At 42.6% G+C, this 23944-nt stretch overlaps 1 protein-coding gene across 4 annotated transcripts; it reads right to left on the bottom strand.

Moving 5' to 3' along the window:
* Window positions 1-10627: 10627 nt before the first annotated feature.
* On the bottom strand, window positions 10628-22610 carry lrrc8db (leucine rich repeat containing 8 VRAC subunit Db). Of its 4 annotated transcripts, none has more exons than XM_031575417.2 (2): window positions 22488-22610; window positions 10628-15674 (listed from the first exon to the last, which is right to left on the bottom strand). In XM_031575417.2, exon 2 carries the CDS (start codon window positions 15670-15672, stop codon window positions 13162-13164), a length of 2511 nt encoding a protein of 836 aa, XP_031431277.1. In that variant the 5' UTR covers window positions 15673-15674; window positions 22488-22610; the 3' UTR covers window positions 10628-13161. The 4 variants fall into 4 exon arrangements, with proteins under 4 accessions (XP_031431277.1, XP_031431276.1, XP_012695031.1 ...); XM_031575416.2 differs by lacking the exon at window positions 22488-22610 and adding an exon at window positions 17449-22417; XM_012839577.3 differs by lacking the exon at window positions 22488-22610 and adding an exon at window positions 20794-22417.
* Window positions 22611-23944: the final 1334 nt, after the last annotated feature.

The following is a 23944-nucleotide window of genomic DNA, read 5'->3' as shown; positions in this document are numbered from 1 at the left end:
AAATTGCCTCACATTCTACTTTTATAGTACATTTGCCCACCAGTTAAGTAAAAATATCAACAACAGTCATGGCAGGATGTCCCACATGAACCGCAAGAGAAATATAAAGATGTTATTGACAAAATAGGCTCTGTAATTCAGGTAGTTTATATGTTTAAAAATAAATGAAGGAGAAGTAGCAGAAAAAAAAGAAGAGGGAGATGAACTTCAAGATACTAAAGATAAAAGGAATAAAACATAATTACTCCTGAATGAAGTGTTGCCTGTGGGGCACGACTCAGGAGAGCAGTTGTTGTTCTGCTTGTCCACCCCCATCCCCCAACGCCCCCCACCCCCTCGGTGCCGCTTGTTGAGTGCTGCTGTTTCTCTTCCACCTGCAAGCCTCCCTGACCTTCTGCCAGGCACAGGGGTGGCTAAAGAAGTCCATTTTCAAGGCCCTTGTATATCAAATCAAAACCCCATTATAGATTTTACCTCAGGGGGAACCTGGAGGCCTTGCAAGGTCCTTTGCAATTTTACCTGTGGAAGAAGCTAAAAGGGTTGGACTTCTCTCTGGGGGGGAGGGGTGTGTGAAGAGGAGAGTGGCAGGTTGAGGAGAGGGAGATAGGTGGGTGGAGAGGGGTGGGGGTGTCAGGTGTGTGTACCCCAGGACTTCGGGCCTCATCTTTTCGTGGCAGGCAGGGGGCCCCGAAACCGAGGATGGGAAAAATGGAGATTTTAGGTGACGCTCGGACGGCAGCCAACCTGCGAATGGCGAGGGCCTGCACCGGAGGGAGCGAGCTGGGAGTCGGGCGAATCAGGAGGTGACAGGCGACAAGCAGGCTAGAGGCCACATTACAGAAGGAGACAAAGAGAGAGGGGCCTCAGAAGAGTCACCAATGTAACAGTTATTAAGGGGAACGACAAGTCTTCCACCGCACGCTCCCCCTCTTTTCTCTCTCCCTCTCTCTCACTCTCTCTCTCTCTCTCTCACACTTTCTTTTCTCAAACCATAGTCTCTCTCTCTTTCCCCCGCCCCCACCAGAACTATGTGTACTAACAAGACAGGCTGGGGCCAAAGACAGAGCCAGATCATATCAGGACATCTGTCACTTTGTGGTGACAGCCGCCTTTAATAAGTGACAAGGCCTCAGTGCCCATGGGCACAGAGGGGATGCTGTGACTCCGAGCAGTGGTGGTGGGCAGACGGACAAGCGGGATTTGAGGTGGGGGGGGGGTAGGGTTGGGGGGGTCGAGGGAGATCTGCAGTGGGGTGGGGTGGGGGGGTGGTCTGTGATGCAGCCGTCAAAGTCATGCCACGGATGCCCTTTTTAAAAACAAGTTGTCCCAATTATGGCCAATCAGCACGGATGGCTGCCTGGCAACCGTGGGGCTGGGGGGTTGATGGGCCAGCGTGTGTGGGGGTGAAATGAAGATGGTGGGGGTGTTAGTGGACATCAAAGCTGCCAGGCTCGTGCCCATGCCCAGCACCAGGCTCACGTCGCAATTAGTTCACTTCATAGAGATACGTTTCATCACCAAATGTTTTCAAAATACGTCTTAATTTGCTAGCGGAAGGGAAGAGGGAGGGTGCTTGATGGGTTTCACGCAGGGAGAGCGGTGGGGAGAGAGAGAGTGAGGAAGAAAGAGAGAAGGAGAGGGAGTGAGTGAGTGAGAGATGCCCTAAAGAAATCATTAAAACATAATTATGGCGTATCATCTGTGCAAGTGCTTACAAAGTGCCAGCACCGCAGTGCTGCTCATCTCCTAGGGGTAGGAGCAGAACAAACCATACGCTCCACCAAACGTGAAGCTTGCAACACACACAAACACACATCTATACATGTAGACACACAGACACACAGACACACACACACACACACACACACACACACACACATATTCAAACCCTACTCTGATCTCATACAATGGCAAACGCATACACTGGCAAAATAAAGACATAGAAATTGCACCAATTACACAAATCTCAGAACACACATATACGTGTGCACACATTATAATCCTCTGTGAGTAGATTAATATGCAGAAAGACCACAGATATTCCAAGGCACATTCACATACTAAAACCCACATTTAGTACCTCATACACTAAAGACATGCAAGCCAGCAAACACACACATTTTTTATATCTTCAAATACAGATAGACCTACTCTAGACCAACCTGATGCACAGTGACAGAATATCAATATTGACTCTGAGAATACTTGCAAAAGTAAATGTTCCTTATACTGGGAATCTAAAATCAAGGCCATATGCTGGCATTCAAACTAAGGTCACATAGACCTTAACACACCAAAGGGCTTTGCATACTTCAAATCATGTCTGAAAACTATCATCAAGAATAACCAAAATGGCACTGGGTGCGTCATACATCATGGAAACCTGATGATTGACATGTGTGGCATGCTGGGGTTTGCAACATACTACATGTGCTCTCCTGCCCCACATTCACATGCATACTACATGTGCTCTCCCCACCCACATTCACATACATACTACATGTGCTCTCCTCACCCACATTCACATGCATACCCCATCCACTCTTATCAGGTCACAATGGAGGCCCAATTTCAGCAATGACAACCTCTTTCATGGACATTTTTGACATTTGACACTGATGTCTCTTTCCAGGCATGTTTTTTTTTTTTTAATGTAATGCTGGCTTTTTGGGACCTCACAGGTGAACACACACACACACAACTTCACCTCCCAAAGGCATCTCCTTAGTGGATCAGTCTCTGGTGGAGGTCCAGTCGTTAAAACGATGACTTTCCGTGTCTCTCGCTCCTGGACGTCACCATCGATGACCCGCCTCGAGCTGTGAGATGCCATGCATGGGCTTCCCACACAGTGTGAGCTGCAAGGGTAAAGAGCGTGCGGCTCCTGTCCACACTCAAACAACAGACGGACATCCTGTTGGCATGGCAAAACAGCCATCAGCCAAACATGGCAGCCGTCGCACGCCAGAGAAGGAAAGGGATGGTTGGCGTCTGCGCGTGCACCCTTGTCGGCAGACTTCTGTCTCCTGATCAGATGGAAATAATGACGGTTACACAATGGTGTGTGTAGATGCCTGTGTGTCTGTGTATGTTGAGTGTATGTGTGTTTATGGGGAGGGGGATACTCCTGTTCACTTGATCTGACAGGATCGTCATAACAGGCCGGCCGTCGGGGGAGTTTAGCATCAGCGAGGTGACCCTGGCTGCTGGGAGGGCTGTCTTAATGGGGCTGGAGCAGTGGCGGCCGCCGTGTCGCTCCCTGTCACTTCCCATGAGCATGTGTTTAGAGGCGCCCCCCTCTGGAATGGTTTGGTAGCACTCTCACTTAAAAGAGATGTTCTGAGGGGCATGTATTCCTGTGATTGCTGGATGGAATCAAATGTGACCCTGACGATTAATGATAGCTTTTAGTAGTGTTAAACTAGACATAAGAACAAAAAGTCTAGTACATTGAAATGACTGTATTCAAAATTACTAATATTTTACTAATTTTACGACTAATTTTACCCAATGAACACAATATGCTAAAAAGACTGGTGCCATGGTGTTATTTCACAACACCTGGTTCCACTTTTCATAGTGGACTTCCATGTCTGGGCAGTTCTGCTGCTGATCATATCCTTCCCTTCAGTTTATTATCAAACTACTGCTCAGTTCTTTAATACAGTGTTTTAAGAACTGGGTAGAAAACCTGGTACTGTAAACCATGGTGGGGGTTGCTCCAGGCAATCTCTTTAAAAGTATAGTCTGGTTCCCTCAAAGGACCTTCAGCTTAAGTTACATTTTGCCTGTTCAAAAAAAATGGACTTGAGGACACAAGTGTGGAACTAAACACTTCAGCTGAGAAGACTAAGAAAGATATCTCCTCAAGGGTACTGGCTGTTCTTTTTTCTTAACTTCCCCCACCGATCTGAGGGTTTCAATCGATTAGTGCTTGAACTTTAAGTTGAGCACCCCACATCTGATCCCTTGGCTGTGGGGTGAGTGTCATTAGAGAGAGCTTCCCAGGATCAGCCAGAGTGGGGAGCAAAGCTTCCATACACAGGGGAACACTGGGAAGGGTATTGCGGGGAAAGACTATGCCGTGTAGGACCAGGGGATTGTACCACCTTGTTCCTGAGCTGCATGTGGACCACAGCAGACATTTGGGAGTCACAGGCCAGTGCAGTGGACTAAACATACATAGCTTTGTAAGGTCAGTCTCAGTGACCTCTGCAGAGTAAGGAACTAGAGGTGATCCATATCGTGTTTCAGTAATGACATTCAATGGGCTTGCTACCCCCCCCCCCCCCCCCGCTACTTCTTTTAAAGCTTTCAAAGCTTCATCTGTAGACTCCTTTGTGGTTTTCATCTGTTTTGTGTCATTTGCTGTGGTTCACAGTATACTTATGGATTTGAATCAAATCTTTTGGAAAGGTTCAAATAAAGCCGGGCTGAAAAGGATATGTTTCTTTAAAATGAAACATCAGCTTTAACTATTCCAGATTGAGCTGGCCTCCTGGAGCTCCCCTTGTTTCCAAGTGTATGAGGCACTGAGTCTATTATCCATATTCTATGGTGAATGCTTCATTTAACTTACTCAGGCTCTCATCAAATCATAAAACAGCTGAAAATAGTGAAGAAATTCAGTTATTTAAAATGAATGTAACTTGAGAAAGAATAAAAGAAAGCATGCACTATGGAAATAAATATATTATGATGACATAATTTCCCCACACACTAGTTTCCTACCACAGGAGTATAATAGGTTTTCCATGAGAGGTCACTCGTCTATACTTGTCCCCATACTTTTCTCCTACACATCTGAATCCATGCTTTTGTGGTTGTCTTTGAGATGGTTAATTTGAATCATTCTCCATCATCCATTCACAATCAAGTGTATAGTGGTCCTTATGTCCATCCTACTGGAGCTTTCGTTGAGTATGTTTTTCAGACTTACTTTTGTGTGCTTGTGTGAGGCTGTCTAAGTTTTTCGATTCGTTTCTGAAAACATTACACACAGAAATGGCAGTTGGCAAAAATGACACTCAGACTTCCTTGATAGTAAAAGGTTGTTATTTTTTCTGAATCATCACAAAATTGCATACATTGTTATTATGAAAATATCAACTGCAGTCATTTTTGATGGTAATTTTGGAATAAGTATGTAGTAAGAACAATTGGGAATTATTCGTAAACTACTAAAAATGTATAATAAACTATTTTTTAAAGCTTTATTATCGCGTCCATATGAAAGAGTAGTCGTGTTTTTGCAAAAAATATCTACCTGTCACCTGCAGAGGGAGCTCCAGTATCAGAACAACAAAACAGCACAACCTTGGGTGAACATGATACTACGAATGGGTCAGTCCTTACCATGGGAGAGGCCACATCAGGGCCAGGGTAGTATACAACGTAACGAGTTAGCATTGAAGGCATTGACATGAGGCAGAGATATCAGTTTGTAAGCCATTACTGTGCTCCTTACACAGCCCCGTTTATTAACACACACACAGAGAGAGAGAGGGAGAGAGGAACTCATAACACAATGGGCTCACAAGAAGGCAGGTGACACAGTGGACAGATAACGTTAAACTAACACTGGGCATAAAACAACATAAACACAGAGAGACATTTAAACATGCTAACATCAGACATTACACTTACATTCTCACTAGACAATAAAGAGACATATCACCTGGACGGTAATGAGTAATTCTTGAAACAGTCAAACACTGAGGCATGCTGGGAGGCTACACAACAGTGTCTTGCCCGGAAGGTCAGCTAGGCCACCCCTGCACGGTAAAATTAATTAAAATAAAACTTTAATAAAAAAATTATTATTTATAATTTGGCTCCATATACTATTAGAAATACAACGTGAGCTGCGTCAGTCACTAACGTTGGCCGTATGAGCTGGCCATAGTTAGCCATTAAGGGTGCCCGCAGTATTCTCGTTTATAGTGCGCACATTGAAGAAAGTTGTGCCACCATAGAGTGTGCCACGCACAACCTAAGTGGCAGCAGCTCATTTTCAGTTAACGTAGATAAGCCATCTATTGACGTAAACAGTAGTGAATGAGAGCGCCTGGAGCGTGGGACAATGAAACAAAGACTGCAATGCAAAACAAGCCAAGTTTGAAAAGAAAATCGGTTTATTAGAACATCTTATTATATAATCAGTGCTTGTCACGAAGTTGTCGCTTACACTATGAGTGCCCCAGGGACACTTCGGCTCAGGCCTGGGGCCCATGAGCTCAGGGGGCCCCTAAGCCAGAGCCTCTGCGTGAAGTCGCTGTTATTAACTTTGCTTGCTGTCAATTGTTTTTAGACTTTGTTTTTGTTAATATTAGAGGTGGCTTAAATGTATCTCTTATTTGTGGTTGAAAGGGGTGTATTTTGTTAATTTTCTGTTGGCTTTTATTGAGTGTACCTGCGCTGTTAGAAAATGTGTATGTGTGCTGTAAATCCTGTTGAGGTACAGGTGAATTTAGTTATTGTGCTGTTGAAAAAAAATGTCATTACAATGTTTTGCGAGCGCACAAGTCCAGGCCCAGGGGCCCATGGTTTCATAATCCGTCCATGCATCAGCTGCATGTGGCAAAGGGACGTGGGTAGGCGGTGTTGTGTCCGAAATACCACTCCAAGTCTTAAACTTATAAACAAGATTCAGGAAGCTGGATGTGTTTATTGCTATCTTACCGTTCAGCAATGGAGGTGGTTCATGAAGCATCTCTGTGTGTGTGTGTGTGCTGAGCAAGCTGTTTTAAAGGCCCCTACTCCTCCTTTAATTTTGGGTCTGTGTGGCAGTGGCTGCCCTGGCCAATCAGAATTAATTTCACTTTTGGCTTTTGGTCAAACATCGGTTAGTCTAGGTGTGACCGCTCCTGCTTCACACACTGAACTGCTCCATGTTTACAGATCAAAAACACTACCGCGGCACAATCTCCGGTAGGGGTCTGTAGGGTGCTAGTCTGTCTCGGAGGAAAACCACGTTCGCTGTGGCCTAACTTTCGCTAACACAGTGACACCCACTGGCTCGCTTACTTAGGAGAGACCCCCTTCTTGCACTCAGGACAATAAACCTTTACCTTATCTACAGCCGCAAAGTCCTTTCCTCAGCAGTAGGTATCATATGCCCGCTTCTGTCAAGCAGGCCGGCAGGCCTCGCTGAACACACCAGCCTCAAAGTTCCGCTCCTGGTCGCTGTGCAGCTCCTCGGGTGCACCAAAACAGCAGAACATCTCACTGACCGGGCACTCAGAAGTGGTGGCAGCACTCTGATGAGGGAACGCAGCCTGGCCAGTAGAAGTGAACCCCACCGAACCATGGACCAGCGGAAGAACTCGGGAGCGCAAGCAGTAAGGCACTAGGAGCTGCAGAATATCGCGATGGCCCCCAGGAGCCTGCCAGCGGCGATACAGGAGCCCGTCCTGCATGGTGTAACAGGGCCAAGCGGAAGGACGGTCTCTTGATCTAGTGGTAAGACAGTGACCCAGTATGGCCGTTTGCCAACCTACCCAGGCTTGAGACCGAGAGAGGACAGCGGAGATCAATGAACTCCCATTCGCTGTTATCGTTTGCTACAGTGTTTTTGGTCCTTTTTAGGTTCAAATAGGGCCAAACACAACAATAACGTCAGCCCAGTATTCCTGCATCAAGTGGGGTGAAGCTGCAAGAAAGACCACAAAGGACTTGATGTTGACTGTCTTCGGAAGAGTGCACCTTTCTATCCACTGCTACACAGGGAAGAGACCTAATGCCTTCCCTGGAAGAGAGCCCAAGCCACAGATTTGTGAGTATGAGTATGTGAAATAACAAGGGTAATATTGGTGTCAGAAATAACACAAGTATAATGGAGAGAGAGAAAAGGCCATAGTTGTCCAAAAATGTGACCTAAATAATATATACAAAAATAAAACACAATTATAACTGGATCTGCTGATCCTTAATACTTCTAAAATTATAAAGGTTATAAAACCTTTGACGGTTTCCAGACATGGCTTGCTATGTCTGTGTAATGTCATATGCCTCACTGTATAATTATGCTCTTCTTACTGGTAGTGCATTGTATGAATTAAAACCTGGGATAACTTGTTTATATACAGTAACCTATTATGTATTCTTTTCTCTTGTTTCTGTTTTACAGATTTCATTAGCAAAACATTTAAGGTGGATCCTGAGCTCATTAAACCTATTAAAATAAAAGCCATTGCATGATATGAAAGGGGAAAGTGGATGCTACATGTGTACTATATAGAAACCCCAATTAAATTAAATTAAATTATTTCGATAAGCTAGTAGTTTCCTGTTGCGCTTTCTCTCTCTTGCTCTGAACGAGGGTAAACAAAGATCATGTGACTGATTTCTGGTAACAACTGGTCAAGTTTCTTGGCTTCAGCAACGATGGATGATACCAAACTGATTGTTTATTGACAGCCATTATCAAAGGCAAACTCAATAGAGAAATATAGGGCTGGCAGTAGCAGCGCCGCAGCAGAAACGTCAGCGGTATGCACACAGCCGCCAGGCACACGCAACACAGGCAGTAAGGGTTGCGTTCTCAAAACTCTCCACACTGAAACCTGTTTTCAAATATGTGCATTCCCAGGCCCCGAAAACACTGTTGTCGTGTGGACAAAATGCCTTAACGCGTCAAAACTTGTTTTGTCAGTTTTCACTGTATTTGTGTGGACACCACTTAAAACACATCCCATCAGCCATTCAAAACAAGCCCAGGTGAATTGTGACTGCATCTTTCTTGTCCAACCTTCTACAAGAGAAAGTTAAAGGAGCAATATGTAATGCTGACAGTAACCGTTTAAAATCAGAGCTGCATTCCAAATTCTAAATATTGGAGAGTGTTATCTCCCCCTTCCCCCTTCGCCCAGACTCAAACCTCACACGGGTTGCCAGGTTGAGGACACGGAACCTACATGAACAAGCAGAAGATGAGAGAGTGCAGGTCCTGCATTCTTGTCAAATTAACATGACTGAAATCTGTGAGGTCAGTGGTTGAAATCTGTGAAAATCTGTGATCCCCACCGCCCACGCATACACACAGACAACACCTCCAAGCACATTGTTACATACAAACAGTTCTGGTTTGCCTCGATATAAGAAGTTGTTCAGTGATGCTGAATATTAAAACTTTGTTGACTAGTACCCTAACACTGCTACACAGACATACTGAACTGCTCAGTGTGAACATGGCAGTCTCTAACTCGCACTGCACAGCAGTCTAATGGACTTGTAATTATTATTCTATGCTATTGGGAGTGGAAATCCATGAGATTCACTGTCACGTAAGTGAGACATGAGAAATGTTGAAAATCTGTGAGTCTCATGGATAAAACGAGACTTTACAGGTATGGTCCTGGTCCAAGACACAGAGTACAGAGAGAAAGAGTCAGAGGAAGAATGACAGAGAGATGAGACAGAATCTAACGCTGGCTAAATTTGACCATATTTATTGATTGTCACAGAATTTAATAAACTCTTCTAAAATGGGTATATAGTTTCTTTTAGAGAAGATAGTCATATAGCTAGTAGCTAGGGATGGGCATGAATAACGTTACTCTATTTGGATGTCAATATCCGTTCAACATGTCATGCTGGTTGTTGCAGAGATAAGAAACAGTTGTAGACCGTTCTCTCCCCTGATGTGACTGACTGCAGTTAATGTTAGTGTAATAATAAATAATAATAATAATAATTCATTTTATTTGTAACGCACTCTTCATTCAGAAGAATTTCAGAGTGCAAACATATTAGAAACTAACTATAATAATACAATAAAATGAAAATGAGTTAACATTAGTTAGTGTGTGTTGGAATGAGTGTGTTGGGTTAAGACTTGATAGCCTTGATAACCCAGTTGCACACCAACCAGAGTATGAATGTGAGTACTCAAATGTTGAAATTACTTAAAATGCCCATCCCTACTAGTAGCCATTAGTAACGTTATCTCTGATGCTCCAGAGCATTTGCCTGCTACCATGGATGCAGCACACTGTTCCGGAACGGACATTTCAGTGGAGAACATACTGGCTGCATTGTTGTCAGAGAAACCGTATTTCAACTTATCATGTTTCCTTGGTCTCTGATGACATGTCATGGTCATTTTATGATTTATTGCGTTGTATTACATTGGCAATTCATTTGGCAATTTGTTAATTTTAATGTAAATTTGTTGTTTCAGAACCTTGGACTGCGCCATTCTTGTTTGGATCGTATTTTTGCCTGGCACTAGCACCAGTAGCTTTATTGTTGAATACATGTGTTAACTTAAAACATTTTGTGGCATCAGGTTTCCTCTTTTTGTGACCCTTATCATTCATTTTCCTTTTCAATAAAAACTATGTTCAATAAGTGAAGACTAAATTATACCTGAAATGCAAAATTGTAAAACTAACCTGCAATGACAGAAACCACTCAGTACTTATTTGAGCTCTTGCTGGAGAAATGTATATCTTGGAGGAAGAGGGCGTGCTTAATATTGGCTACAATGACAATGTCTTCATGCAAAACTGCTGCTACTTAAGATCACCTGCAGTACCAGTGTGTAAATCTCAGAGATTACCTCATTTTACTTATTCCCCAACTTGGCACATGTGCACCCAATATCAGTCAAAGAAATACAACAGCATATCATTTATTGGCATTTATTTGAAAATATGCCAGTAATATATAATTTAAATAAACCACAGGATCATCCCAAACCTTCCCAGGACACGAATGTAAAATGTGACACTGCTCTACTTTTGACAGTCATATGACATTCACTCATTGATGCTAGGTACTGTAATGTCATGGCAGTGATAAAATCACGCTACCATTATATGTCTTGGTATGTCTACTAGACACACTTCACAACAGGACTCAAAACAAACAGAATCCAATGCCCTTTAGTGTGTGAGCCTTATGCAATGCAGGCTACAATATCTTTTTGGAGTTTTATTCCACAACAGCAAAATTCATATCAGAATGTATTAGTTCGATGTTATAACATCTGCTTTTATTGATTTCATTCAGGTGTAAAACTGAAAGTTAGAACATTGGTTTAGAAATGAATTACTTTACATTATAAAAGAAAGTTAAAAAGAGGCAGCTTAGTTTAAAAAATGGAGACATTAACTTAATAAAGGGGAGAAATAAAAACATAACAATATATGAAAATATGCACGTAAATAACAATTTACCAAATAACCTACCTAAGAGTAATCTTTGCAACATTCTTCCATAATATATTAAAACATTTTCCAAAATATATGTATACCTTTTGTTTTAGCATTTCCCAAGGTCAGTTCAGTTTCTACCAGACCTGGTGAGGGGAGACGACGTATTTAACAAAATTAAATGCAATCACTAGGACCTTTGCAGCATTTAGAGGTGGCAGTGTGACAAAAACATCTATCTGTCTTTAAGCTATCTGTCTTTTATGTTAAACACTGAGGTGAAAGATCCCTTGGTTATGGCTTTGCATGCAATACTTTGAGTGAGTACCATTTTCTTCTGCTTTTCATCCAATGCGTTACTTTTTTTAGGACAAAGTAGAGATGCACCAATTTGTGCCAAGAGCTGTAGTACAAGGGGGGTGTGTGCTGGAAATGATTTAGAATGATTAAATATAGTTGTTCCCTTAACTGTAACATGTTATGACATTGACACTGCTTCAAAGGACACCACATACATATTGTATATCCACCCATCCTATTTCTATACCTCCTATGGGTAGAGATTTTGATTTAGTCTGTAGTAATTCTGAGACAGGAGGACAAGATTGGGGAGAAGATGGATAATAAGACCAAACATCTGTGTAGTTCAACTGTCAACAAAAAACCCCACATTCCGTTACATGGCCTTTCAAAGCAGAGTTAATAACAACATGAGTATCATTATGCTGTACAAAGTGTGGGTCATAATTTGAAACAGCCTTAAGGGTGTCCTGTGAGTTTGGAGATTATGAAAGATGCCTAATTCATGTCTACTAACTGAGCTTGAATATCTATAAAAGGAGTAAATATCAGGATAGCAAAGGTCCACATACACTGGGGCCCTGTAAGCAGCAAAGACCGTGCCATTTTCATGTATCAGGAGAGGAGAAAGGGTGGGATCTCCTTTTCCACTTAGTATACAATACAATATATACAAACATGTGCACATCAGTCATTGCTGCTTGATGATTTCTGATGCTGTGCATTGGTCTTCCCTGGTTACATCTAAACAAAATTACGAGATACAATCAATAATTCCACCACAATAGGAACTGCGCAGACTGTAGCAAGGAGCTGAAAGAACAACATAAACATGATTGCTCAAAATGTTTGGTGGCTTTCTTGGCATGTTTACCTTATGCGGTCATGCATAGGACATAAACTTGATTGGAACGAAAATGTTCAGAATATTAAAGAGTACCTCTAAATTGTTGCTACATGTTTATGAATCTGTAGTCGAGTATGGTCAAGTAATATGGCAGGACATTTTTTTTTATTTTATTTTTTTTAAATGGGAGTGATTATGAAAAAAAGGCTGCAAAAAAATAGCAGAACAATGGGGAATCCCTGGCACCTACTTGTACCTATCTTTTTTTGTTTCATTTCCACGCTTACATTTCCATAATTGTTCTCTTAAACCACTGCAATGGTATGTCACTGTCCGACACGCTATTGCAAATGTATAACTTCCCAGTTTCTGGAGCAGCATTCTATCAGGGTTCACTCTAAAAGTTCAAAAACACCTACTTTTTCCTTAAGGTAAAATCAAATCAGCCCTGAGCTTAACTTCATACCATACAGATGACATGCTTTCATTGAAACCTGACCAGCAGTAAGAAAAACATTCATTTCTGCTGTGCCCCATGCCCTGCAGTCCATATTCCATTCCACATTGGTAACGCGACTAGAGACATGCATGTAGGGAGAGTAGTTGGCCATCTACGTACTCATGCACTCAATCAATCAACTCATCCACACAGCAGCACTCATAACCAAACTGCAAAATACATCTTAGGTTCCTGAATAGGGATGCACCGATGCAGTACTGAGTATTGGTAGCAGATACCAATGCCAGCCAGAAATGCTGGAATGATGTAAGATCAGATCAATATGTTGATGCCAATTCATTGAGAGGAGTACTCAGACAGAATAATCAAATCTGTAATAAAGTGGTATTGACGCATCCCTATTCCTGATTGACACTCTCTTTAACCTCCAGGGGAAGTGTGTCAAAGAGGTGGTCTTCAATAATGAGGCCACTCTTCCGTAGCAGATGGCACTGGCCAAGCTGGGCCGGCAGGCGGTCTAAACAGTTTCCCTTGAGCTCCAGGTGAGTCAACTGCATTAGCTGGCCCACTTTCTCCGGTAGGATGGAAACGCAATTGTGACCTAGACACAAAGTCCTTAGCTTTGTGCACTTGAATAGCTGCTTGGGCACCACCTCCACTTTGTTGCCCGTGATGGCAAAATGTTGGAGGTTCTGTAGGAAGCCCACCTCTGGTGGAATTATCGTCACTGTGTTGTTGCTGACATCCAGGTACCTCAGCTTAAGCAGATTGAACAGAGAGGTGGGTAGGGCATCTAGCTTGTTGTGTGAGAGATAGAGTGACTCAAGGTTTTTAACATGGCTTATGGAGAGCGGAATGCTAGTGATTTTGTTGTGCCATAGTTTGAGGCAAATCAGCCTCTTGAGGTGCTGAAAGCTAATGATCTCTTCGATGGTACGGATGTTGTTGGATTTCAGGTCCAGCTCTTGGAGGTTGGTCAAGCTAAAAATAGCATGGGGGATCCTGTCCAGTTCACAATTGTGCAATTCCAGCTCTGCCAGGTTAATCATCTTTTTCAGACTGTTAAGTACTACAAGTTTTGTACCATCATTGTGCACCACCAGTTTGATGAGATGTGGGGATAGGTCTGTGATATTGGTTGGGATTTTCGTGAGGTTGCTTTTGAGATGCAAGATCTTCAGATGCCTCAGATCTCTGAGGGACTCCAAACCAATCATTTTGTTGTTCTCAGAGTTTAGGTTCCCCACCAGATAGAGTTCCCTCAAACTCTTCAGCAAGTACACCCAGGTCGGGATCTCAGCAACATCTGTGAACTTGACATGAAGGCACCGAAGGTGGTCGCGAAGGAAACTGAATGCTGTTTGCTCGACCTTTGCAGGACAATGGTAAAAGTGCAGCTCTTGGAGGTTTATCATCTGTGATACCTTTGCCGTGATCCTTGCTTCAGGGATCAGCTCCAACTTCAAGACCTCCAGGTCAGTGAGGTCAAAGACAGCATCAGGGACCCCTGAAAGCATGAAGAGGTGGAGCTCCAGCTTGTCTTGTGTGTTTCGAGTTACATGCTGTCGTAGTTTCTCAAACGTCCACTCGTGGTTAAGGCTTATCTCTCGCAACTTGTTCTCACTCACCTCTGAGAGAAAGACACCAAAACGCTTTGAGTACAGCTGGTCGTACTGGTCCACCATGTGCAGCAGAAAAGCAAAGTCATTCTTAACATCTGGTATATCACTAAAACTGCTCTCCTCCCTAACTTTTTCAAAGGAGTACTCTTTTAGAGGCCGTCGAAACAACCAGAAAAGAGTGTATATGCATACCATGCCATAGACACATATGAGGGAAATATAACTAACAAGCAGTTTCTTTAACATGAAAGCCATGTTATGAGTGCAGTGAAAACTTGCATAACCAGTCAAGTGTTTGATATCAGGTTTGCACACGTGATTGAAATTAATTGAGGCAACAAACGTCATTGTGTAGCAAATAATTAAAATAAATTTCAGTGTTTTGATGACTGTTTGAGCAACATACATCTTGTAGATCATGTCGCTGTCCTCCACGTGTGCTCGGAACTTCCTCACTTTCTCAAAAAGTGCCTTGGCCTGTTCGCCATCTTTCTTATCTAAAATGGTCATGCTTGGAAACTCGAAAACGGGCTTTTCAGCAGAGAACTTAACACCAGTTTTTGCAAGCATTGGTGTGGACTGATTTGGGCTTCCCTCTTCACTGCTCGTAGAGACATGCTTTGGTAACGACGAGGCTCCAGTCAGTCTTTGCTTATTCTCCTCAGAGTCCTCACAGGCTGTCTCTGACAAAGCCTTGGTGGTCCAGGGTGACTCAAAACATTTTCCCAGAATCGAGACAAAGTGCTCAATTTTTGAGCTGGTCTTTGGATACTTGAACCAGAAGTTGCTGCTAACCATGAGCACAATAGTGTGAATGAGAGCTAGGTATGGGAAATATTTTGAATACCATGGGAGAGCGACATGGTAACACATCTGATTGATGAAAACATACTGCTGGAAGTCCAAGTTCGTTTTAACCCCTGTTGGCTGGGGCTGCCCAACAGCAGACGCGTGCATGAAGTGGATTTGGTGGACAACGTTATCAGGTTGGTCCTTCGAGGCAAGAGGCGCAGCTCCCAAGGTTACTCTACTTGATCCTGCTCCCGTTCCTGATCCTGTCCCCATCTGGTCTGGAAACTCGTCAGGCTGTGGAGTGGGTGAAGTATCGGACTCCAATTCGGGGAGGCAAACTACTTGGTCTTTGGTTAACTGCATTGTTCCAGCAAAAATGGCCAACATCAGCATGACGATGCCAAGGTAATCCATAAATACGTCCCACCATGGTTTCAGGATACGGTAGGTCGGCAAGATGTCATTGAGGGAGGCAACTTCTGTGAGGGTAAACATTCCTGCAAAAATAGAAAAAAGATATGTAAGTAATATGATCAAAATATATGGGAATAATGCTCTGGATAAACAAGACCAGACTGGTTACACTGCTCTTAGATAGATACAAGGAATATTTTCCTTCAATACAGAGACAAATGACTCTATCATTATGTGAAACATCCAAATCACTTGATAGAAACATCTTCTTGCACCTTTTTTCTTAATCCTCGGAGGAAAGGGAGGAGACAGTGGCCTGTCTGTTCATTACACCACATGACACGTGCTCCATCTGAAGCTAGTTTGAATCAGTATTCACACAGAACTCTATACTTCCTGATTAAATTATCCATCACCGCGGGTACAAATATGACCACATGAAAACTGATATTGATCGAGACGTGAAATGAAGCCAAAGATAATGTTTTATGAAGTCTCCCGTTTCCCTGTCCTCCCCTGTTTGCCATTTCCATGGACCAGTATCGACTGTACCAGGTCATCTTTAATACTGCTGGGCCTGACTCAAGAGCACTACAGATGCAAACAACTCACTGACAACAGGTGACCTTCTCACTCTCTGAGAAATAAAATGTGAGCCAGAGAACCAACGCTAATTCAACCAGTGTAAGAGGGTGATTGGGTGGTGATGACACAATGTCCTGAGTAGGAGTGCATTCCTTCCTAGTATTATACTGAACACTTAGATGACCTGATAGGAAAAAAACAAAAACAGACTTTGTTTGTATGAGGAATTAAAAAAAATCAAAGAACATTAGAGATAAAGAAACAAGTACAAGGATAACAAAATACTCAATTCATTTTCTGTTCAGGTAAAAGATACAGCTGAGAAATTGATGTTAGAGCAAAACGTGCTAGCCTGAATATGCCATTGCTACCATCAAGTTTCAACAAATAGATAACTATCCAGACATGAGGATTCTTGGAAAGCTGTTTGTATGTTCTTTAAAGCCATTCCAGGAAGCTCATCACATGCCTGTACTCGTTCACCTGCTATTAAAACACCTTGGAATCAACAGGGAGTGGTAAGTGAGTGATACACCACGATGATACTCAACCCTGTGCTTGCTACAGCTTCAACAGCCACATTCCTTTCCTTCATTTGAACAAGTTCTTTTAAGTCGTTGCTTTGTTCTTTCGCTTTGCTTATCCCGTTTTTCTCTCTCAAACTTCATCCCTGTGCTGAAAGGAAGGGCCATATTAGCTTTGATGTCAACATATCAACTGTAAAGGCCAGTCAAAGGGGGTTTATTTTAGACATGCCATTGGTCGCTCAGTTTGGAATGTCTGGTTCGACAACTGAGTAGTGTCGGAGATAATAATTATAGTGTGGAATTTAACAGTGAATTTTGACAGCACTATGAAAAAAAACAACACCCAGTCAATGGAACAGTGGAAACCAGAATGATGCGCTCCTCTGTCTACCTAATGTTTTTTTTTTTTTTAAACCGTAGCAGGGGAAAGGACAAATCAGTGGTTCCTCTTCTGTAATTTAGCTCAATTAACTTAATTATAGATCCACTAAAAACATGTTTGGCCTACAATGCATACATGATAATCAACAGGACATGCTGCAACCAAACCGGTTTTTATCCCTCAGTAATGAATATTTACTCGGGCCAAATTTAACAGACTTTGTCAACCCAGTCAATCCAGCCTGTTTACTGGTCTGCAAAAGAGTACACCATTAAATAATGTCTTTCACTTCAGAGAGAGAGAGGGAGGAGTAAATGAAGACAGAAGAGAGGAGGATAATCAGTTAGTCTAGACCATATTTACATCAATAGCAAATGTTCTTCATGGTGTGCTTCTCCATGGTGGTCCTTATTCAGGTCATCTGTCTGACTGCTCATTAGTTCCCCAAAACATCTGTTTCTGCGACTCCTGGTCTGCAGAGCTCATCGCCTCTCTCGTGGTCAACCAATATTACAAATTTAAAGCCTTGTGGAATGCTGTGCCATAAAAGCAGTACAAATTAAACCTTGAAGTTTACAGCGCAACACAGACAGAAGTTGAATCCAAGTCGATCAATGGACAGAGTCCAAGTCTGCTTGATCTTTGAAGCAGGACTATTGTGTATGATACAAACAAGCGACAAAACAAGTCAGGTCCCAGGGAGATGTCCGAGTCTCATTATTTACCCAACACACTCATCTTTGTCTTGAATCTCTTGGCTTTATCCAATGCCTCTTTAGCCATCATAGGAAGACAAACAGATTGGAAAAAATGATCAATCAGTGTTTTGTGGCCAAGTTCCATCTTCTCTAAATGAACACTGATAAACATTACATAAGGGTGCGCTGTTACACAATGTCTTGCACGCGATTCATTTGGGAGTTTTACAATCCCCCATTTGAGGATCCAGACCTACCCCGGGAGACCTACCCCGCTCACTATGCATTTTTTTTGTTAGCGTTACGTAACGGTTGTGTGTGTGAGAAATCATGGTTGAATGAGGCTAATGAATGAACACTAATGAGGACATATTTGGAAAACAGGGGGAAGGGTGCAGGAATATCATAAGGTGTCAAACTCGTAACTAAATGAACTATTGAGGCCACAATGCCTGTGCAATATTCTCCTGAAGCTTTTTAGCATGAGCACTCATTAATATTTATGGTAACTCTCTGCTATCTCTGATATCCTAGGCCATTCTGGGGGCCTATCTCAGTGAGAGTGGAGTGACCTATCAGCATTACTGTTTCGTAATGACAGACAGTGTGACGGGAAAACAGGCCGACAGGCAAACTGGGCAAGAAAGAAAAAGAGCCAACAACACACTTTGAAAGCACACTTACACTTACTGCTTACTGCTTACTACACTTACTGCTCATTTGCGGTAAATCGGTATAAAACCACTCTAGACTGAGCCTAATGTGCTTGTGTCTGATTCTGCTTACTCCAGAGACTACTTTTTGAGCATCTACCATGCAGGGCCAGGGCATTTGAAAGTGAAACTCATTTTCATCAGGTCTTTATTAAGGTCTGATGCACTCACTGCACATGCAGACGTGGTACCTACAGACACATGAAGTTAACACTGCCGGATTAGTCATGTGAGGGGCCCATGCCATTCTTTCCAGACTGGGGGTTTGTTAACGACAGCAGCAAAACACCCAGTGATTCTGAGAAACCAATGTTCAAGAATGTACAAGGTTGTGTGAGTCTATATGCTTGTGTGCACTAATTTAAACAGTTTATTACACTGGGGAAGTATTCATACACAATCTCCCTTTCCATTTGAGATGTGTAGCCGCAACTACATATGGAAATCATTAACATGCCGAAGGAAAGTTTTGTGCTGACTTACACAACCACTGTCTGCCAATGGTTCACACACAACACACAACGCACAACACACAACACACTCTTACACTGTTGCAGTCTCACATGTTGAATGGTATGGGTATGAGGGCTGGGTCATTAGCATTGAGCTCTCATTAGCATGATGAGGCTCAAATAAGGGCTTAAACCCACAAATTCAACATGACAATAGATGCTACAGAACTGCCATGACCCTCTGATGCAGCGTAGTTTTCCACAGCTTACTCAAGTGGGTAACTCAAATGTCTAACACAGTGATTACTATCTACATACCTAAACCAGCCTAGGGCAGATGGACCTAACTTCAGAGTCAGGTTCTTCCAGGTTTTCAGTAAGGTTTGTTTCCCCATGCACCCAGAATCTCCTCCCAGGGCTGCCTTGGGCTAGGATTACAGGTCCAGTGTGTTATATAGTGTTTTTGTAGCCTTTTCTAAACAACACGCTAAATAATTTCACTAAATAAACAAAACAGAATTAAAACAACCAAAACCTTTGCAACGTTCCTGAAGTAAAGAGGACAAAAAAAGCATACCCATATGTGTACCCCTGTGAGGAGTTTCACTGTAGTGTAAAACATTTTTATACACACATAGGTTTGATTCAGACAACCATGCATCATGTCCATTAGTGTACTGTACACCATGGACCAATTTGGAATAATGGACCCCACCCAGTCTGTTGTGTTCAGAAATTAATTTATATTCAATAGCAATAATATCCTAAACCATTTGCGTTCATGGGTAACCTCATTCAACCTCAATCTTTTTTTTTTTTTTTTACAAAGTAGGTCACAAGAAGAGCAATGTAAAAAGCACTCTCATTTGACAGTGCACAAACAACGGGACTTAACTGGCATTGCAAGCAACCAATGAGAGTTCTGTGTGCACTCAGGCAGATGTAATTGACACTGGGACTACCATATGTCTCTCAATAGTTGGTGGGTAGTTCATGGCATACGATCACAATTGGTCACATATGCCATAGGAAATCCCCATGGAATGCCAAACAGCAATCTGAAATAGTATTGTCAACAAGGAAGGTTTCACAGTAGGCCCAAATGTAGAGGCTTTAATTTAGTTTGTCTAAAATACGCAAAAACTCAAATAGTATGTCAGCAAGTGCATTTACTCAATTAGTGGTATTCTAATGGTCTTCAGATGTCTGCATGACAGTGGCCACCTATGGAGGTGGGGGGAAACTGCAGAACGATAACAGAATATTTACATGTTAAAACAAATTAAATATTTCATACAAGCTTTGATTATCCTGTTTTGCATTAATCAACCACTGTTTAGGCTACCTGTGTGTCAAAGTAAATGGATGGCAATGTGTCTTCTAACAAAAGGTGAACACATCTACCATACAGTAGGCCTAAACTTTTCATAGTACAGGCTACTACTACTGTAGTAGCCAAACACCATGATTCCACACATGCACACCACTTCACTGACATCTGTTGAAATGTGACCACACAGGCTTAGAACAATAGAATTCTCCGTCAGATGTTAAGAACTGGGAAGCAGTAACCAAGTTTCACTGTACTGCGACCACCTACGATTCAAAGTGTCGAAGCCATGTCGCAAATAGCCCAAATAGTTACTGTGCAATATTTACGTCCAACGTGAAGACTACATGCCAATCGTACAAAAAAGCTGAGCTCAAACTCAGCAGTAGCCGGACATCAGCTCAGCTGCTGTACAACCCAATAAAATTGCCCACCTATCTGAGTCCAAATCACAACAAAAATGCTCGCACAGTATTCTCGAAATTCTGTTATATGAAACAGCATAGCCTACTTACTGTGTTGTTAGTCGGCATCTACATAGACATCATGAACTGCTACCACCATCCACTCCGTGTAACGGTATATAATACGGTTTGGTACATGGAGGTTGACATAAAATGTCCAGCAGCCGTTAAGCTTAGCTATGTGGACATCACTGTTAACATACGTTATCTTCAAGATCCACTCCGCGATTCGGGAGCCGTCAATTGTGGTCTGTGTTTCAGGCTGCTACGATAGACCGCATCAGCGCCATTGTGGTCCAGCGCCGTGTTTACAGTGCGCGTGAAAGCAAGTAGGGTTGAGCCGTTGTGACACAGCATTTCTATGGGCCGGTTCTAACATCAGTAGACTGTCAGCTGTTAATTAAAACCTAATTCACACCGTTCGCGTGCTTCTTCGGTCAAACGAAATTTGGCGTGTGCTATTTAGGCTACATACGCTTTTGTGCTTCCAAGTTTTCCGTCACTGTAGTTGGTGACCCAACTATAAATTATTTGTAGATGTTTCAGCTGTTCAATAAAAGCTCATCCACACCGTTCGCGTGCTTCTTTGGTCAAATGAAATTCGGCGAGTGCTATTAAGCCAACATCCGCCTTCGTGTCTCCAAGTTTTCCTCCTCTGCAGTAGGTGAGCCAAATGGAAATGATTTCTAGATTTTTCATGTACCCCAGACTAAACAAATATATCACAGGGTGTTGCGTTATCTAGCATGTGGACGGTCGATTGTCGTCTTGATGTACGTCGTAGGAGTAACCATCTCTTGTCCCATTTTAGCGAGACATGCTGCCCGCTCTTATACAGTGCTGTGCGCCCGGTACAGATAACCAGTCTGCACCAGTTTTCCTAACAATTTGCCAGCTGCGCCTCGTTCATAGACTGCATGTGATGGACATGAAATATATTGAGAAAGATATTCAAATCAACATACCTCAATCTAGAGTGGTCATTTCCCAGACAAATTCATCAGAGTGGTCATCGTCTTTGTTTTTCTTAATCCGAGTGAGGGTATCCGAAGCTACAGTTTATTACAGTTTATTGTAGGGAACAGGAAGTGGCAGAGGGCGGTACTGAAGTTTCTTAAAAGTGTGAGGCGCGTTTGTACCTGCCGGATAGAGGCGGTCAGTGAGGAAACTGGTCGGTAGGTTACATTGCATGTCAGTTTGGCTGTTCATCGCCGTAAGAAAGTCAGACGACCTATTAATGTATCACCGAATGAACTTTGCCCCTTGTTATATAGTTAAGAGGGAAACAGTCACATGTTCTTTAGCTACCGACCAAGTAAGCAGTTGATGTTAGTCTACTTTAGCCAATAACTGTAGCCTATGTCAATACAGCAAATAATAATGCTACCCCATAATGTGTTTTATGCTATACAAGTGTAGACGTTTGGTTTTAGAGTAACAGAGCGCGCACCACAGCCATTCAACAAACAACATCGTCTTTGTCCTGTGGTCTTCCTTGATAATGGATGTAAACTGAACAACCCCTTACAAAATAAGGCATAATCTGCTACAAATTAGGTTAGGTAACACTCACTAACGCAGCCTACACTGTAAGCATTGACGAGCTAACTTACACATTATCAGAAGGCCAGGTCAAGCGGCCACTGTGACACTGTTGATCACATCAACACGGGGATATGCTGGCTGGAAAATGTTCGAGAGGCAATGCTGTGTAGACTACAGTAGATTATCATTAGTATACAGACCTTCACTTTACTGGGGTCCCATCCATCAGCATTTATGAGATAGAATACGACCTCTTGGTATATGCCATGCTTTTCGAACAGCACATGTAACATGGAGTCCAAACATATGGCAGCAAATAAGAAGATTAAAGCTTTTGCCTTGCTTGTCCTTCTGGGACACCATACTGTGATATGGACAGAGGCTGCAGGTAGCCCACATCTTCCCTAAAGGAATATGTACCAGTTGAAAACAAAAGGTAATAATAATGAGCCTTAAATGTGAGAGGTCAGTCCCCAAACTTATTCAATGTGGATAAAGTAAAAACTATTCGATATTTTATTAAATGAAAATTCTGTCATTATGATCCTCGTCCCATTTTTGTATCATGAGGTGAGTGACCAGCATGAGGTAGATACGTCAATGAGTTACCTATTTGTTCAAGCTCAGGTGAATCACACATCCCAAAGCAATGTGTGAGGCATTAGTTGTGTTTTTCACAGTCCACCTTAAACCCCAGCCCCCGTCATACAACCCCCATACAATTTCACTGTAAGCACGATTAATCAAGAAGTTGAAGTTTGACGCACATTTGTATTGCCTGAACAGAGATGAGATGGTGGTGCAGTGGACAAAAAGCATGTGACCTCAGGCACATCGTACGTGGCCAACCTCGCTGTCACTGTGAAAAACACAAAGAACAGCAGACCCCCATTTTACCCCATCCCTAACACACAGACACATGCACACACACAATCTCTTCAGCTGAAGGGGCTGAGAGAAACACACTCTGACAAGGTGAATCCTACTTTCCACCTCCAAATGTGTGCTATTGGCTGAGGCTGTGGCATACACGAGGAGATTTTCTTGGCATTTGAGCGCAGCCTCTGTCTGCTCGTGGAGAGAGCAAGCAGGTTCCAGCCAGTTCAAACTAGATGAGATACAGCCAGGGCCCGGTTTTTGGTTCAACCCCAGAGGGAAATGAAAATTCAAGATGTGAGTTTTTTTTTTTAAATGCGAGAACTTAGGAGGGAAGTCCATGTGTGCAATGGCGTGAAGGAGTTTGCTCTGGGCGTGGTTAAGCTCATTAATAATGGTTGATGAATGTGTGTAACAGACACTGTTTGCCCTATCTGTATTAGACACCATTGCGGTAGTCTGTAGACACAAAGCTGGAAAAGCTAAGCAAGGCCGTAAGCTTACCTGAATCACTTAACTGTATCCATAACAAAAACACAGGAGTAGCAACTGGCTTTCTTTTGATACATTTCACTAATACATAGATCCATATGAGAATGCACCTTAATAACTACTGCTAAACCTACATTATTACTATGTTACAAAATAAATATTTCTATAATAGACTAATCTAATATAGACACAGTAATATGTTTTCACAGAGCAGTTAGGCGGGCTCTTTTCTCTGTTTTTTCAAATGCCATCTGAAATCTATCCAGATTTTAAGCACCATTTTGCCCCA

This window comes from Clupea harengus, chromosome 10 (assembly GCF_900700415.2).
Source record: "Clupea harengus chromosome 10, Ch_v2.0.2, whole genome shotgun sequence".
Taxonomy (NCBI): Eukaryota; Metazoa; Chordata; class Actinopteri; order Clupeiformes; family Clupeidae; genus Clupea; species Clupea harengus.
This window is presented reverse-complemented; position numbering and strand designations above follow the sequence as displayed.

Coding starts and splice junctions, on each gene's coding strand:
- lrrc8db (XM_031575417.2), bottom strand. CDS start 15,672: ATGTTTACCCTCACAGAAGTTGCCTCCCTCAATGACATCTTGCCGACC.